This window comes from Odontesthes bonariensis, chromosome 16 (genome assembly GCF_027942865.1).
Source record: "Odontesthes bonariensis isolate fOdoBon6 chromosome 16, fOdoBon6.hap1, whole genome shotgun sequence".
In the NCBI taxonomy this organism is placed as follows: domain Eukaryota; kingdom Metazoa; phylum Chordata; class Actinopteri; order Atheriniformes; family Atherinopsidae; genus Odontesthes; species Odontesthes bonariensis.
This window is the reverse complement of record NC_134521.1, coordinates 25,835,061-25,851,752: the sequence shown is the minus strand read 5'-3', so window position 1 is coordinate 25,851,752 and position 16,692 is coordinate 25,835,061. Positions and strand designations below refer to the sequence as shown.

The window sequence follows — 16,692 nt, the reverse complement described above, 5'->3', positions numbered from 1 at the left end:
CCCATCTTACATTCGGTGTGGTAACGAAACCAAAGAGAAGACTATGTTAGTGCCAAACTAAAAATTCAGTCTATCTTTAATGCTGGGGCTCTAAACTTTTCACCACATTACCATGTGTCCTCCTCTACTGACGGATACTTCGACAGGCCAAACGCTGCGATGATGTTAAGTTAAGCGGTGCATCTGCTTAGGCTTTTACTATATGAGCTGAGAAATAGTGTTTGAGGGATATCTTCAGTACGCAGTGATCTGAAAATTCGTCATGGTTTAATGAAATATCAAATGTGTGTTAACAAGAGAAAAATATTGGCATTGATCTGGAGAATTGTTACAGCATGTATAGTTATTGTTAATGGTAATCAGGTCACCAACAGCAGACATAAGACATGGCAAGCATTGATGTCAATGGTGAAGCTGTGCCAGCCAATCAAAGTGAAACCATGTGGTTGCAGAAAAATAAATAAACCCATGAATAAAGAAACAGTTTTTAAAGTTTTTAGACACTGGACGTCACGCTGAAGCAGCAGATACACTGGAAAAAATCTAAATCTTACCAAGTATATTTGTCTCATTGAGTATCTCATTACACTTGATATAAGAAACAATTGCCTAACAAGTACCATTTCAGCAAGATATAGGGACTTGTTTTAATACATCTGGAATATCTTGTTAAGTGAAAAAGTCTTGAAAACATCTTGTTTTGAGTCATATTTCACATGAAACAAGCTTTTTTTTTCATTTGAAGAGGTTTTTAAGCTAATTTCAAAATCACTTTTAACTCAAAAGTCCTAAATATCACATCTTATTTGAAGAAATCTTGACAAGCCGATTTTCACTAGTTTCATTGGCAGATTTTTTTGCTTATTTCAAGCAAAAACGTCTTGTATTTGTTGGTCTTTTTACTTATTTTTCGAGTGTACATTCTTTAACAGACTGAGCAAAAACCTCACAATTCCCATTATCTAGGTAAACAAACAAACAAACAAATAAAAAAAACTAACTAATGCAGGCTCAGAATATATTTCCCTCTTGGTGCGTTTTTCTATCTTCTGAGCTTTCTTTCTTTGAAACTTACAACTTAAATCTCAGACAAAAGTTTTCAACTTCAGTAACAGAAATCATGGGCTACTCTTGTTGTATTACCTCTTCTCCTGCTCTGTAACTTATTTATTTTTTCTTGAATCTGGGGTTGCTCATCATCTGTCAGACATCACATTCAACTATTTCATTCCATTTTAATATGATTCAGTCTGCTTTTTGACCAGTGAACCTTATGGCCACCACTTTATGTTACATATCTTGGTTTCAGATTTCTATGCTGGTTTAATGAGATAGACAGACAGACAGGCCAGTATTCAGTCAAAGTATTGCGGAGGAAATTGGCCAGGTTGGTGTCAAATGAACATTCGTGCTCCGTCTCTACACCTTGCAGTTTGATGCTTATGGATGACTGAGCGTCAAGATTGTGCTAGAGTGGCTGTCTGAGACGTACTGAGGGAGTTTGTGCAGGCATGCATTTTTCACATCACTCACATGCCAACATATATATGAATTGTGCTTATGGCTCAGAGACATCACTTGCCTAAGCATGAACAAATAGACAAAGCTCTTCATGGCTTGGACTCGATCTCACATATTTTTTTCAGCATAAATAAATGAATCTGGATTTTGACCAGATATCTTCTGTATATTTAGAGCTTTTTTTTTTTTTTTTTACAAAAGTATTAAAGGTAGGGTAGGAGATCCTGGATTTTGAGTCCAGCGAAGCTGCATTTTGAATATACACAGGTAAAGAGTCCCAACCCTTTTCTTCACTTTCCCCTCGAAGGCACGCCTCTAGAGTACATGGAAGCGTACGAGCACGAAGGTGCACGAGCACTGTTCTGACAGCAAGCATCGATCGTTGCCGTATTTAGTATTTAGTATTTAGCATATGCTAACTATACGTTTAATAATGCTAGGTGCTAGCCAAGCTGGCTCTAGTTTAGCTTCCTGCCAAGCTTCTGGACGCGTAATTCGTTCACGGAGCAGGATACGCGCACAGGGAGAAGGAGGGGGAGGGAGGAGCACATTGCAGTTTGATAGACGGCATCAGAATCCAATCATTGTTAAAGGATAAGACCGGTTTTTTGACATTGGGCCCTTGATTCCACATTATAACATGATGTTCTACTCACCCCTGCTTGTTGTTGAACATTTGGAGCTGTTCCGAAGATATTCGCGAGGCGTCTGGCTGCTCTCTTGAGATATTCGGCCATGAAACGGTTTCCTATGGGCAAGCTCATACAGGCACAAACTATGCTGTTTATAATTTATTAATTACTCTACACTAGCACTGATAACGTGGAGGTGCGTCGCTTACTTAAAAAAATCCGGTTTATTGTAATTTTGATTTTTTTGTCGTAAAGTGGGTGTTACTGACGTCATCGTCGTGCTACTGCCACAGACAGCCCACAGACCTGCTGCCTATTTATTCATTCGGCTAAAATTCAAAATTATTAACCCGGATTTTTTTAAGTAAGCGACGCACCTGCACGTTATCAGTGCTAGTGTAGAGTAATTAATAAATTATAAACAGCATAGTTTGTGCCTGTATAAGCTTGCCCATAGGAAACCGTTTCATGGCCGAATATCTCAAGAGAGCAGCCAGACGCCTCTCGAATATCTTCGGAACAGCTCCAAATGTTCAACAACAAGCAGGGGTGAGTAGAACATCATGTTATAATGTGAAATCAAGGGCCCAATGTCAAAAAAACGGTCTTATCCTTTAACAGTAAACTTTTCATATTTGTGTCAAAACTTTTAATTAATTGGTTGCAATGGGGGTGTGAAGAGTATTTCAAGCAATATATAAAAAAATGTTCCAGAAAAAGATCCCCTACCCCACCTTTAAGTTTTGAGCTTACAGGAGCATAAATACACACAATTAACACATAGAAGCAAAATATATTCTATTTTGTACAGCCGGATGGAAAATGGGCCAATTTCTTGAAAATAGAAATAGGTGCCATATTAAAAAAAACGATGCCAGTGAACATTAAATGACTATGCTAGAATCTCAAACTTGCCGCCAGAGACATTGTAAGACATGCCAAGACGCCCACCACATTGTGATAATAGGCTGATTGATTTTGCTTACAGACTCTGACCATCACCATACTTCCATCTAATGCTGCTGCAATGCACATTTGCTAATCTTCATCTTCCAAAGTAAAAGTGATCTTCGATCAATGCCATGGATACATTACAAATTAAGAATTCTTGTTTTTTGCCTCTCAGTTTTCACATATACGGCACACTCCAGGGGTGTTAAAAATGAAATGAGCATCACAGTGGACTTCAAAGAGAACCAGTGGCACAGTCTGTGATTAATCTGAATCCACAGCACTCTGCGGAGTGGTGGAAAAATCCCTCTCTGCCAGGCTTTGGTTGGTTGGTTGGTTGGTTGCTGGCTCAGATGACAGTATAACCAGCTAATTATATCCCCTGTGAGGATCTGTAACTTGGTAGCAACTGGAAGACCAACGTTGAGAGGGCCAGATCTAAACACATTTGAAGATGATGCTTAAGACGGCGGCAGCCAGCCTCCCAGCTATGCAACGGCTCACTTGGTTGAAGCTGCACCACAAAGCAGATCTTAGCTGCTAATCAGCTCATAGCGCAGGCCCTCTTCTTCAAAGGTTCAAGGATAAAATGGTTGCCTTTCAAGAAATGTACCACAAAATACACAACAGTGTATAGTACAGTATGTCGACTGGTGTGAAGGATTCATGATATACAGCAGTGTTACGCAGCAGATGTCATTTCATAGCCGATCCACCCATCACGTTTAGCATCACATTGAATCATGATAATATCTCTCAGGTTGCACAAATTACCTCCACTTCAGTGGGGACACAATGACGGGTTGTGTTCTTTTTCATGAAACGTTTAGTTTTTAGCTCCTTTAAAGAAATGGATGGAATTTGGGAAGGAGAACTTTGAGGAAGCTGTTACAAAAAAAAAGAAAAGAAAAAAGGCGGAAAATTACAAAAAGAAAAAAATAAATTTCAGCTCACGGCATCAGTCAGTAGACCTCATCTGGCATGAATGTTACAGAGCAGGGGCATGCAGTTCACTGCTAGCATATGAATTTGCACAGCTTTATACTTTTGTGACAGTATGTGACAGCTTCTGACTTTGTTCCCGGGAATACTGACCCATGAATCAAGTATTCAAGGGTACTGAGCATCTCCCTGTTCTGCTCTTCCAGATGGACGTGATGGGCTCATGCAGACAAGGGAGTCCTGCTCAGCTGTCTGTCAAAGTGAAGGGAGTAAGCTAGTTGTCTGCAGGTTTACAGGACCGTGACAGACATCTTCCCTGACCATAAAGCATGCATCTACATAAACACAGGCAGACATGCGGTATAAATAGCCTCTCTTCCTGTCAACGCATACACACACAGAAATGCTGCACGGCTCATCATGATGGGATAATGATAATCTAAAGTCTTTCACATTTTTATTATTTTACAGTTTGAATACAACCAGATCCATAATATCTGGACGGTAACAATTTTTTTTCTGAACACCTTCACAAGTGATTTGAAAAAAAAAGGACCATTAAAGAATGATAGATTTGTTTCAGATATTTAAAATAATTGGAAAGCTTTCTGCACAGCTGTTTCACGGCCAGATGTGACCTGTTTTATCATTTTCTAGTGGTTTTAATGTTTTTTGCTCCTTGGTGTATCCATTTGTCCATATTTTCCTCTGTGGTTCTAAATGGATCATGTGCGAAAATTCAGTGCCCACCTCCGATGTCAGGTCTGAGTTTGTTGTCATATCCATCTAGTAGACTGTTGAGGATGTGCGTGACGTCACTCTCATACACTTTGGGAGTCAGCACCCACGTCTTGTTGGTCACCTCATCATCATCATCGTTCTGGAGGGAGCTACAGGGAGGAGAGAGGAAAAAGAAATCCCATGCAATTAACAATTTCCTTAAAATTTCTTTAGTATTTTTGCTCTGCGTTTGATTTGAAAAAGGAATAAGAGAGAAAAAGCCTGTACAAGATCTCTGAAAATCTTGCCTTCTGTCTTGTTTCTGTTATGATTTGTGGAACAAAGTCGTGGCATCAGTGAGAGAAAGAAACAAAAAAAAAAACTGTAATCTGTCTCACTGTCTACATTAATGCTGCGAGGCATCTTGTTTGCCAAATTGTATCTCTCAGACTAATGTTCTTATCATATCTTCAGAATGTAACATCTGGGTTTTCGTCATAAACCCCCTGAATGTGTATTGGACGTGTGAGATTGAAAACTGACTGTAGCACTAAAAGCCACGGCTCATGGACAGAGAATGTGCATATTTCAGGTCATAGCATGAGCACACGAGAGCCACTTCTAATTACACTATTCAACACACGACTTTATTCATCATTAAATTTGGCCTCCAGTAAGCTTTGCGCTCTCTTTTTTCCCCTTGTCATCAGGCGATGCTGATGTTTAAAGTCACGCGATTACACAATTAGAAACCTCAGTCAGCTGTAAGTTAAATATAACCTTAAGGTGCCACTGGAGCAGATCCATGCTATATTTTCATGTTGATGACTTTCACTGATTCAAAGTGAGGTGATGTTGAGAATCTTTTATTCGATCCAGATGGTCAGCTTCCCCCCAAAAAAATCTTCTTGACATACTTTAGCTTCTCAAGGGAGAAAGACAGTCTTTGGGCCAGTTTGATAAAATGCGCATCCCATCAAGTCACTCAAAGTAACCTCCTTTAGGCCTCGTGTAAAGCAAATGGCTACACAGACACATATTTAAGTATTCCAAAGTCAAACCTTCTGTTGATTTCAAAGTAACCACCTAGCACCAACTATAATACAAAGGTCAAGTGTTGACGAGCAGAAGAGGCAGTCATGTGCTGAGGGACAAAATAAATGACAACGAGGCTCAAAAGTACTATCAATCTATGAAATTAAACTTCTTTCCCTACTCAACCTACAACCCTTTTCCACATATAATTTCGGTGAGTTTAAGCTCTCTGATTTTCAGTTTGAATGACAACCTTATGACTTCAGTTCAGTGACAGCTAAAGATATGCTATAATTATCAACTCTGCAAAAAACGATGAAACAACTCCAAGACAGCAGAGTTAAGAAGCTTGATGTTTGCTGTATCAGGGCCCCCAAACTTCTGTAAGTGTGAAGTTTACTTCCATGTGGAGACATCTCCAACATTAAAAAATAATGATAGTTCTTAATATTGAAAAAAAACTTTAAATACCACCACATCAAAGGTGTAGTTGATTCCCTGCTCTCTCACACAGGTATAATACCTGTAAATTATATGTCTGAAATACGACAGCTTCGTCACTGTCATAGTGAATAGTTTTTGGGCTTGAGGTCGAAATAGCAGATGGAGTTTTTTTTCCTTAAATGTGCAAGGTAAACAGTGTAACGATGTATTTAAAGCTAATCAATAACCCTTTCCTGAATCCAACATGAACTTGCTGTCTGCACCCAAGCAAACAGTAAATCAGAGCTAATCAGCTAATTTCTGCTTGTTCTGTGTAACTTGGTGTACAGTTTGCAGCTGTGGAAATCAGAATGGGATAGCCGACAACATGATGCCACAGAGTATGACTTAGTCAAAAGCACCCAGCACTTTTTAATGCTGTGTGGAATATTAAGGGAAGTTTGTACTGCCAGTAGGCAATGAAACTGGAGAATGATATGTATGCACGTAAGTGTATGGTGGAAAGAGAATAGCAGACAGAATGTAGGGGCAAGACTTTTGTACATAGAGCACATATTGAGTTTCTGCGGTTCTTTTTATTCAATTTGTGTCACAAAACAGATTCTCAATGCTTTGAGTGTGGTATTCTCAAAGATAGATTTTCATCATGCAGTCAGCGCTACGGAATGTCCTTCAATACAGTATTAAGTGGCTGAGGCTCTAAGATACCCTGTTTGTTATAGTATTTTATTAAATCAAATTGGCACATTTTCATTCACATCTTTGGACCTGCATCCATTTCCAGGTATGTCTTTGGACCGCCAGGGAAAGTGAGAGTACGCAGAGAAGAGCCATTCAAGCATAGAGGGGACATGCTGTAATCTTTTTTTTTTTTATTAAATCTTCTTCATGTGACAACTGTAACTGACTGAAGATATTATCTCAAAATGTCAGGGAATTATCATTTTTATATGAATAAAAATGTGAGAGCATTGTTAATATGCCTCATTCATACTTATTTTCATCAAATTCTTCTTTTGAATTGACACAAGGCCTTGTTTACTATTTCCATTCATGTTTTGCCTGAGAAACATTTTGGAAAGAAAGACAAGTTCATATAGCTACATAATACAGCATGAGAAACAAGCCAGATCCAAAAGAAGGCTATAAAAGTACATGAGCAGATCAATAGAAAGAAAAATATTTCATCAATGAAAGTTTGGTTCTAATGTGTCTTATCCCTAAGCCATGGCAGATGTGGATCACTTGTGTGCTCCTCTAACCACTGGATCAGATCCAGCAGACAGCCAACAACACTTAATAGCAACCTTGAAATAGGTGTGCGCTTTCAGCAAGGTTTTAAAGCAATGAGAGCAAAAGAGACTTCAAGATGAAAAAATGAAAAAAAAAATCAGAAATGTTGAGAAAAGAATGTTTCTATGGTAAAACACAAAGATAGAGGCCCTGATGGCTTTCTCGTGTTCTTAGGCTGACTGTGACAGATAATGTGTTGACCTGATGTCTTCCTTAGACTGCATTAAAAGCTATTAAGTGCCATCCATCTCAACCATAACATGAGTGCCTAAGCCTTTAAATCTTTATACCTTTACTCAGATAAGGACACACAGTCTGACAGATGGAGGAGACAGAGAAGGTTGCGAGAAGTAAAAAATCTGCAGTTTTTCAGGTTACTACAATTTTATCATCTCTATTCATCTCACAGAGTGCCCCTGCATATATATGGAAATGTTCCCAACATGAGCCAATCAAAAATTGTGTTGGGAACGAGGGGAACTAAGGGTTTGACTACTAATTCAGTACCTGAAGGTCCACAGAGTAGCACCATACCATCTGACTGCACACTATGCTGTACGTGTGCGTATGTGTTTATATTCACGCGTGTGTAAGTCAGTGACTCAGGTTAACATCAGCCAAAAGAATTGAGAAGAAAATAAAAATGGCTCACATTGCTTTCAGCTATTGCTAATTAAAAAGACAAATTTAATGAACATGCTCGGTATTACTACACATTGAATTGGTCTTGCACCTTTGGCAACAATATAACAAAACGCTTTCACACACACAAGTGTAGCGGCAATTCTTCTTTAACTAGCTCTACCTTTACTTTTCAATTACTCTTTTATTTATAAATATTTACATTTTTAATAAGACCCCCCTTTATAGAGACTGGAAAAAAATCATTAAAAAAGAAAAAAACAAACTTTGAAATGGACCTAAAGTGTTTCTCTGCTTTATCGGTAAGATTGTCAGTTTGCAATAATGAACATCTGCAGCCATGAAATTCACATACAGGACTATTAACAACCAATTACCATAATTTTGTCACTCTGCTCTACTTAACTGACTTCTGGCTCAGAGATACGAGTCTATTTGCAGACTCAACTCATTCCAGTGTTAACCAGATCAGATAGATTAACTTACATCAGCAAGCAAGGCTGACTTCTTTCTGTCAGCAATTAAGTACAATGTAACTTAATGCCAGTCTCTAATTGTGCCAGTGCTGTGCCTAAAGTTAAATGCTCAATTATTGTTGAGTGTTGGACAAATTAAAATAAAGTTTATACAACTGTGAAATGCTTGCATGTAAACAAACCCTAACAGGAGTATAAATTCTCCATGAATTATCAGTTTTCACAAGCTACTTGGTAAGTTGGTACTTGGTAGTAAAGCTGTATAAACTGACGTTTTAAAGACATAACCAGGGTGGAAGGATGGTTGAAATATCTTTGATCATGATTCAGAAACATGTTTTATATCATCTGAAACCTGGTTTGCCTGGTGTGTCCTCCAGCTGTTGTCATGGCCGTGCTCAGAAAGACAAACACCAGTCAAACTGCAGCTGCTTTAATCAGTAGGTAGAAGAATTACATTCCACCCAAGTTTCTTAAATGCATGACACACAGTGTGTCCTGCAAAAAAACTAATTATTTGTGGTGAAATCTTCACCTAAGAAAGCACACCAATACATTCTGTGTTAAAACTTCAACAGTGACTTCTACTTTTTATTTGAATCAAACAACAATGTTTTTATTTTTTTTAAGCTGTAAAACAACAGGAATATGGCAGGTCAGTACAAAACTAATTCAACCCTGAATATTAGCCACAAGCTGTTCCATTTGTACAAAAGCATTTGGTACACAAAGTAAACAAAACATTGGCTGGACAGATCCATTGGGGCTGAGACAGCAAGGATAGCTATAATAGCCGCATTCGGACTGTAGGAACCTTTGGCAGTTCTAATAACCTTTTAATCCGCGGGGCCGTTTTCTCCCACATTCGCACATACAGGAACTCGGGACCATCGCCCTCAGTTCCTGTAACCCTTTCAGCTCCTTCTCCTCAGCTGGGTCTTTTCTGGGTTCTATAGCAACGCAACACATCTGATGGAGGTGTTTGGTGGTCGGTAGCTACGCCCCATATCATGCTTTCACGGCTGAAATGTTTACTCATACGACACGGACACAACCTGCGTGTTTAATTAGTTAAACTTACACTTTGTCTCCTTTGTCTGCGGCGCTCTGCTCTCCTTTCTTACTTCATGAAACGAAGAAGTATCACCTGCGCTCGACCCTTCGTCTCCTGACTCTCTGTGAGCTCTTCCAGCCTCCATGTTAGATGCCCGATGTGATCGTCCATGATTAATATCACCATCATGCAGACCATGAACACGGTGGCCTCCCTGCTCTCCATATTAGCTTCTTCGAGGTGTTTTTTTCTTCTCTCCTTACTTTTCGCGGGTTTTGTTTTGTTTTGTTTTGTTGTTGAATGTGGCGCTAAAGTAACACGTCACAGACGCAGATGGCTGCGCCGCATCACAACGGCATCAATTCAGCCAAAGCTAAGGTATGGTAAGGTCACTATAGTCAGTCACATGACTACAGTATCAATAAATCAATAAATATACAATAATCCCCACAAAAGTCTGCTATGTAGCTTATATGTGTGCAAATGCATTCTCACTCACATAGCCGCTAATATAACAATGGACTTGGTCTCCGTCTCCCTGTTAGCATTAGCATTAGCATTAGCGGTGGAGGTGCTGAAGTGGACAGCCTTCACTACCTGGTCCTCCTTCCTCCGCCGCTGGGGCAACATTGGACCCATCATCACCTGCCCTTTTTTTTTGGTGATAAATAAATCTAAAGTTTTCTGCTTTCTTTTCATATTTTACATTAATTACTAATAACATCAGCTTTGACCTCCAGGATCCGTCATCTCGTGGGAGGGAGGGGAGGCTGGGAGACACCACATTTCAAAAGGTGATACAAGTGTTGGGGAAGATGATACTTAGATAAATTGATTATGTTGTTCAGAATTTCATTTATAGTTCATTTATATGTATTAAATAATAGAATAATCAATACAAATTGACACAGAGTAATTCCATAAATTAATTTTTTTTTTTTTTTTAAAGAAAAAAAGAAAAACGAACATTTACATTTTCCCCTGGAGCCAAGGTGTGGCAGCTGCCATACCGTGCCATACCCAATTGACAACCATGCCGCATCAGTCCCGACCTGGTCCGACTCATGTGCGAATGCAGACTGAAACAGTTCCGCTGGGGAAGGGCAGTTATCAGAACGAAATTCGAGAAGGACCGTTCTTAGAACTGCTCTGTCCGAAAGCGGCTATTGACAAGATTGAAGATGGAGCACTTAGCTATTGATAACAATCACGTAACATTCCTGTTGTCATGACATCTTCAGGCTTATTGTGGTACTTATTTGGCTGAGAAAATTGAAATAATAATTTAGTAAACCCTCCCATCTCACACTGAAATGGCTCTGACACATTTGCAATCAATAGGGTGCTACTAGCTTTTTCTGTCATCCTCTACATCCTGTCAAACCTATTTTATCATTGGCAACTGAGGGCTGACATCTGGATGTTTTAAAGTCCATTTGAGAAACCTTGAGACACACACACACACTCGTGCAGACGCAGAAGATCCTTATCATTGGATACATGACAGCTGGTGAAACATCCCGACCTTTTCCAGTTGAGAAGAGGCATATATTCTGTTTCCAGTTTGATTGAGTGCAGTTCACTATGGGCTTCACATTTAAAAGGATTCAATTTCAAAGACCACCTCCAGGTGGAAAACAAGTTTTTAAACTAAGACATCCATATTATGTTTTTTATGGTCCAGAGGCTCATTTCCACCTTGGAACTGCAGCACACCAATGACCATTTCAAAATCTCAGATTAAACAATCTCATCAGTTTATCAGAGCTGGTGACTGGTATCTGGTAACCAGATTTGTCTGACACTAGCAACACAATTATAAGCTGTTTGCTGGTGTACTCAAAGTGGAGAATGGAGAGAATGAATGAGGTCTGGTGAGAGCAGCCGCAACCAGATAAGCTGCTGACAACAAGGCGGGGCAAATTTGCATATTCATACATTTGTGCATGTCAAATGAAAAAAAAAAAAAGGTGATCTTTTACATTGTAAAGAATAAAGATTATATCCTCAGGAAGAAATGCCTTAATATGTAGTTTTAATGAACAGGTATGTGTTTTTATGAATTTAATAAATGTCTGCAAGATGAGTTTAACTACAAATGTAAACATTGGTAAGTTGATCAGAGGTAGAGAGTGGGGGTAACTGGTATACAGCAAAGGCTAAAGGCTAAAGGACCACAAACCCACTTGTTTATTATGTGCCCCTTTTCTTAAGATATACTTCTAATCGGATTTTGGTTACAGTAATTATTATTATTTACTGTATGCAGATGTTTTAAAACTCTATCCCAGCAGCAGATAATTGTGTAGGTGTACATGCTCTTAGCAAGATAGCATGCCTCTTTGTGAAGTGTGTTTTGCAAAAGGATTTTCAGATTTACAGTAACTGTAGGGTAGGCCTATCTCTTCTGAGCCGAAGCTACATGCAGCATTTTGTTATTCTCTAAATAATGGATAATTGTAGGATACACAATGTTTTACTCAACACTGAAATTTTATTCACATCTCAATTTTTTTTAGAATGTTTATATTGGGGCTGGGCGAGTTAACTCTTTATTATCGCGTTATTTTTATTATTTTTTATTTTTATTACTCTTTATTATCGCGAATTAACTCGTTAATTATTTAACGTTGATAAAAAAAAATTAGCGTGCATTAACGCAGGTTTTATTTTACTTTATTTATTCAAAAAAATATATATATATTATTATTTTTTGGGGATTTTGTGCCTTTAATGGCTAGGAAAGTTCAAAGGGACAGGAAGCAGAGAGCAGAGAGAGGGGGAACGACACACAGCACAGGGCCGCCCGATGCGGGACTCGAATTAGGCCCAGCTGCAGCGAGGACTTTAGCCTCTTGTACATGGGGCGCCTGCTCAACCACTAAGCCACGGACCACCCCTGTTTTACCATTTATTTTATTATTGTAAAAGTCTGTTGCTGTCTGCTGCGGAACCGGAAAAGAAAGTAATCGGCGGATCCACCAAACATGGAGAAGGGTACGGAACTTTTACTCGGCCAATTTCATTTTAAAGTTCTTCCAGACGGCGGAGTCGACAGAACCAAAGTCATCTGTAAACTCTGCCAAGTTGAATTGTCTTCTCACCGTAGTGGTTCCAGTCTAAAATGTCACTTAAAGGCAAAACACACAACTGATAGCAGCAAGTCATTCAAGGAAACAGACAGTGGAGCGAGGCTTCTACATAAAACTACAGAAAGATGCTGATGTTAAGTGTGTTTGCACAACAAATGTTATGGCACTTTCATTCATATGGCAGCACATTTAAAATAAAAACTAAATGCTAAAAGCTATGCACTACTTTTGAATTCATTTTTGGATTTTGCATACAAATGTCATTAATCGTGATTAATCAGGGAAATCATGTGATTAATTAGATTAAAAATTTTAATCGTTTCCCAGCCCTAGTTTATATATATACCTACTGTATCATATTGATGGACCATTCGGCTGCCACAACAAAATACTTTGCAGTTTTATTTTTATGATTTATGTAATTTGATTTTAAAAATATATGATTCGTTGGCAGACATTGCAATAATTATTTTATTTCTTTATGGTATCAGGTGTTTCAGTGACATCAGTGAAACATAATGTGGGTTGTTGAAAAACATGTACTTTGTTGAGGTGAATGCCACCAGTCATTTACTTTGATTCAAACCTTCTGAATTCTATGTGAAATGTATGACCTTAGTAGCCTGGCTGACGCGTCCACAATCTCGATGAGATGGGAACTAAGTGTGCATTTTCTCGTATTTGAGGCGTGGTTTATGAATGCCTAGAGCCGTTTATTGGGCGCTACGAATGTCTAGCAAATGGCATCTGGTTCTTCCCATGCTGCTTTGCGCGCGATTCATAGCCAATTGTATCACTTATACCAGATGACGACAGAAATTCGACGAGGAAGAAGAAGAAAACAAAGTAAAATAAAAGTAAACTTGGGTTCTAAGCTGCTTAAAACACTTTCTAAGGCTGCATTGAACGGTAACGTTGTGTCCGCTGCCATGTTGGATTAACACTCTACAAGCTTCGGTGTAGCGCATAGACGTCATCATCATCTTGCTGCCCCCCCCCCGGTCTGTGATTGGTTCCCAAACTCAAGCAAAATTAAGGGCGGTGGTTTCCAGGCTGACTTTGCAGTGAGAATGAAATTGCGTGCAAAGCAGCATGGGAATTCCCAGGCTATGACCTTAGTACCTCTGGTGGTGAATATGAAAGTTAAAGGCACCAGTTTACACAAGGTTAGAAAGCTAAAAATGAAAAGAAATTGATTTGATAATTAGTGTTATATGGTGAACCACCTGAGACACTTGAGATGAGTTTGCAAAACAGCAAACATGACATGGGATAATGGAACATCTGAGCACCACCACATCTGGTTTGTTGTGACATCCCTTCTTCCTGTCAAGGCCCCGTTCCCATAATCCACGACGTCAAACTCCTCCAGTGAAGCCTGGGCCTTTCTCTAAAGTCAAACTTTCAGTCAGACTGATGAAACTGAAGGAATAACCATTTGCTGCAACATTTTGGGACTATCTCTTTTTAGACTGTGCACTGAGCCTGGGCTGCAGCATCCAGGCTTCCAAATCACTAATTGAGTGTGTACTGTGGTTAATGTATCGTGATACAGTTTGTCATCACTTCACACAGTGCTCTAGATGTTCGTTACAAAGCGGCATAGATCACTGAAAGCATGCAAAGACCTTGAAAAATCACTTATCTAAGAGTTTCCATACATGAATCATAATTTACTTCCAGAACACCTGCTTACAAATAAACAGCTCCAATCTAATCATTAAGCACGGCCTGCTTATATCCTGTTAGAAAAGAGAAACATACAGCATGTTGTTCGTTTGAGCTAAGTTACCAAAAGAGTACCCACAGGTGTACCTACAAGAGGTACATATTGCCATTCCATGACTCTTTAAGATAAATCAGAATACCACTTATTTTGATCTGTCTCAGTTCTCAGTACTTTGTGATTAAATTACTCATACCCAATGTGTCAACTCCATCAATACATGTCAGATCTGAATGGAAAGGGTGTGCTGTTTACTCCAGTGTATCGTGAACACTTGTTGTGCATACAATTAGAAGTACACAAGCCTGACGGTGCAGGGCTGGGCAAGGAACCCCGAGGTTGTGATCTGCATGATGGTGACTGAACGTCGGCTGATTTATCTGCCTCCATTTTTCACCCTCCACAAAACACACGAAGAAAAAAACGATGCGAGGAGCCCAACCATCCGCTTCCTCTCAGCTTCAATCAGAGCACGAAGCCCTCACAGGGAGAACGAGCTTCTTTGAACAAACGCACACCTGCGCCGCGCTTAAAACAGACACAGCAGTCCTCTGAACGTGTGCGCGTCAAGCATCACTCCGTGGATGTTGTCCTTGCCCTTATGTGCTTCACACTTGTGTTCTCTCTTTGTGATTGTCTGCCATTTTGAAATGCTTTTTTTTTTCCTTTCAAAAAACGTGGGACGAAGCGATTTCTCATTAACAATCAAGTTGTCTTTAATACAAAGCGCCTTTTTCTCCTAAAAAGGGCTGTTTTCCAGCGCGGCCTCATTCGACACATGCGATCATTAAAGAGGCTTTGACTCTTGGAATAGACTAATTGATCCTTGAAGACGGCTTAGCAGAGACACTGTAGCCTTAGCTTCACTTAACTTAGCCTGCCACTATGCTATTTCTAACACGGGATAGACTGAGAGAGAAACTGAAGAAGTCTGCTAATAATATTAAGTCATCTACTACCCAGAGCTAAGCATTATGGCGGTGTGAAGCGGTTTGTCGCTTCTTCTAAAATATCTATTGAGTGACAACACACGAGTGGTGCACGGAATCTTACTCGAGCTTGCATGTGTCACTGTGCTTTTTAGAAAATATTATCCCATCTCAATATCGAGCCACAGCTGTAATGTATACACATTGAGCGGCCAGGTTTCATACTAAAACTCCCCCCTTATCAACCTCCCAATCGCCTAGAATGGCATTACACGGGAGGCACCGCATTATTATCTGTTAAAATAAGAAATCTCCACGGTGCCAACACTGAGTCATTCTGTAAAGAGGAAAATTTGCATTAATATCTTACCTTGTAGAAAGATTAATGACAATAAACACCCAGAGTAGCGGCTTCAGGGGGAGGGAAGGCTTCGCCATTGCTATCGAGCATCTGAAGGCTGATTTAGGAGAAGCCGTCATCACCATCTTCCTTTCCTCTTTCCTGCAGATGGACGTGTCCGTCTATTCACTGTGTTCCCTCTTTACGATACATTACGCACGTTAGCAGAAGCGGTTCTGCAAATCTACACCCGAGACGGACGTGCGTTGGAGTGAAATTGGGCAAAACTAAATCGATGCCTGTCGAAAGCTTGATTTAGTCTAAACACGTCTTTTTTTTGCGTGTCTGTTGCCGATTCGACAGCCTAGCAGGGGCCTACAAAACTGCCACAAACAGCGAAGCCCCAAGTCATAAGCTTCTCCGATATCGAGCAGCTGAGAAAACCATTGGAGCCTCAGCCTGAATGCAGATTAACACTGGGGTCAGAGAGGAACTGATGCACGTTGCTGCAGCACGGATCAACACATGCGCGGTTTCACTCAGCGGAAGCACCTAAATATAAGATGATATATACATACATATAAAAAAAGAAATGTATATATATATATATATATATATATATATATATATATATATATATATATATATATATATATACATTCTATGTATATACACACACACACACATATATATATATATATATATATATATATATATATATATATATATACATTCTATGTATAATTGTGTGTGTGTGTGTTTTAGATTTATTACATTACATTATTTATTGATTACATTGTGTAATTATTTATTTGAGGATGTTTTTCCAAAAAAGAAGAAAAAAAGAAAACTTGAAAAGAAAATGATGGCTTTTTCCAACTGAAGCAACAGGACT

The 16,692-nt window shown here is 39.2% G+C and overlaps 1 protein-coding gene across 4 annotated transcripts in view; it reads right to left on the bottom strand.

Moving 5' to 3' along the window:
- The window catches only part of gabrg2 (gamma-aminobutyric acid type A receptor subunit gamma2), a 63,085-nt gene extending 46,813 nt beyond the window's left edge, over positions 1-16,272 (bottom strand). For all 4 annotated transcript variants that reach the window (XM_075486702.1, XM_075486703.1, XM_075486704.1 and 1 more), the window contains exons 1-2: positions 15,828-16,272; positions 4,797-4,936 (exon numbers count right to left, since the gene is read on the bottom strand). In XM_075486702.1, the coding sequence (XP_075342817.1) occupies positions 4,797-4,936; positions 15,828-15,943 (256 nt within the window). In that variant the 5' untranslated portion in view covers positions 15,944-16,272. The remainder of the gene's footprint in view (positions 1-4,796; positions 4,937-15,827) is intronic.
- Positions 16,273-16,692: the final 420 nt, after the last annotated feature.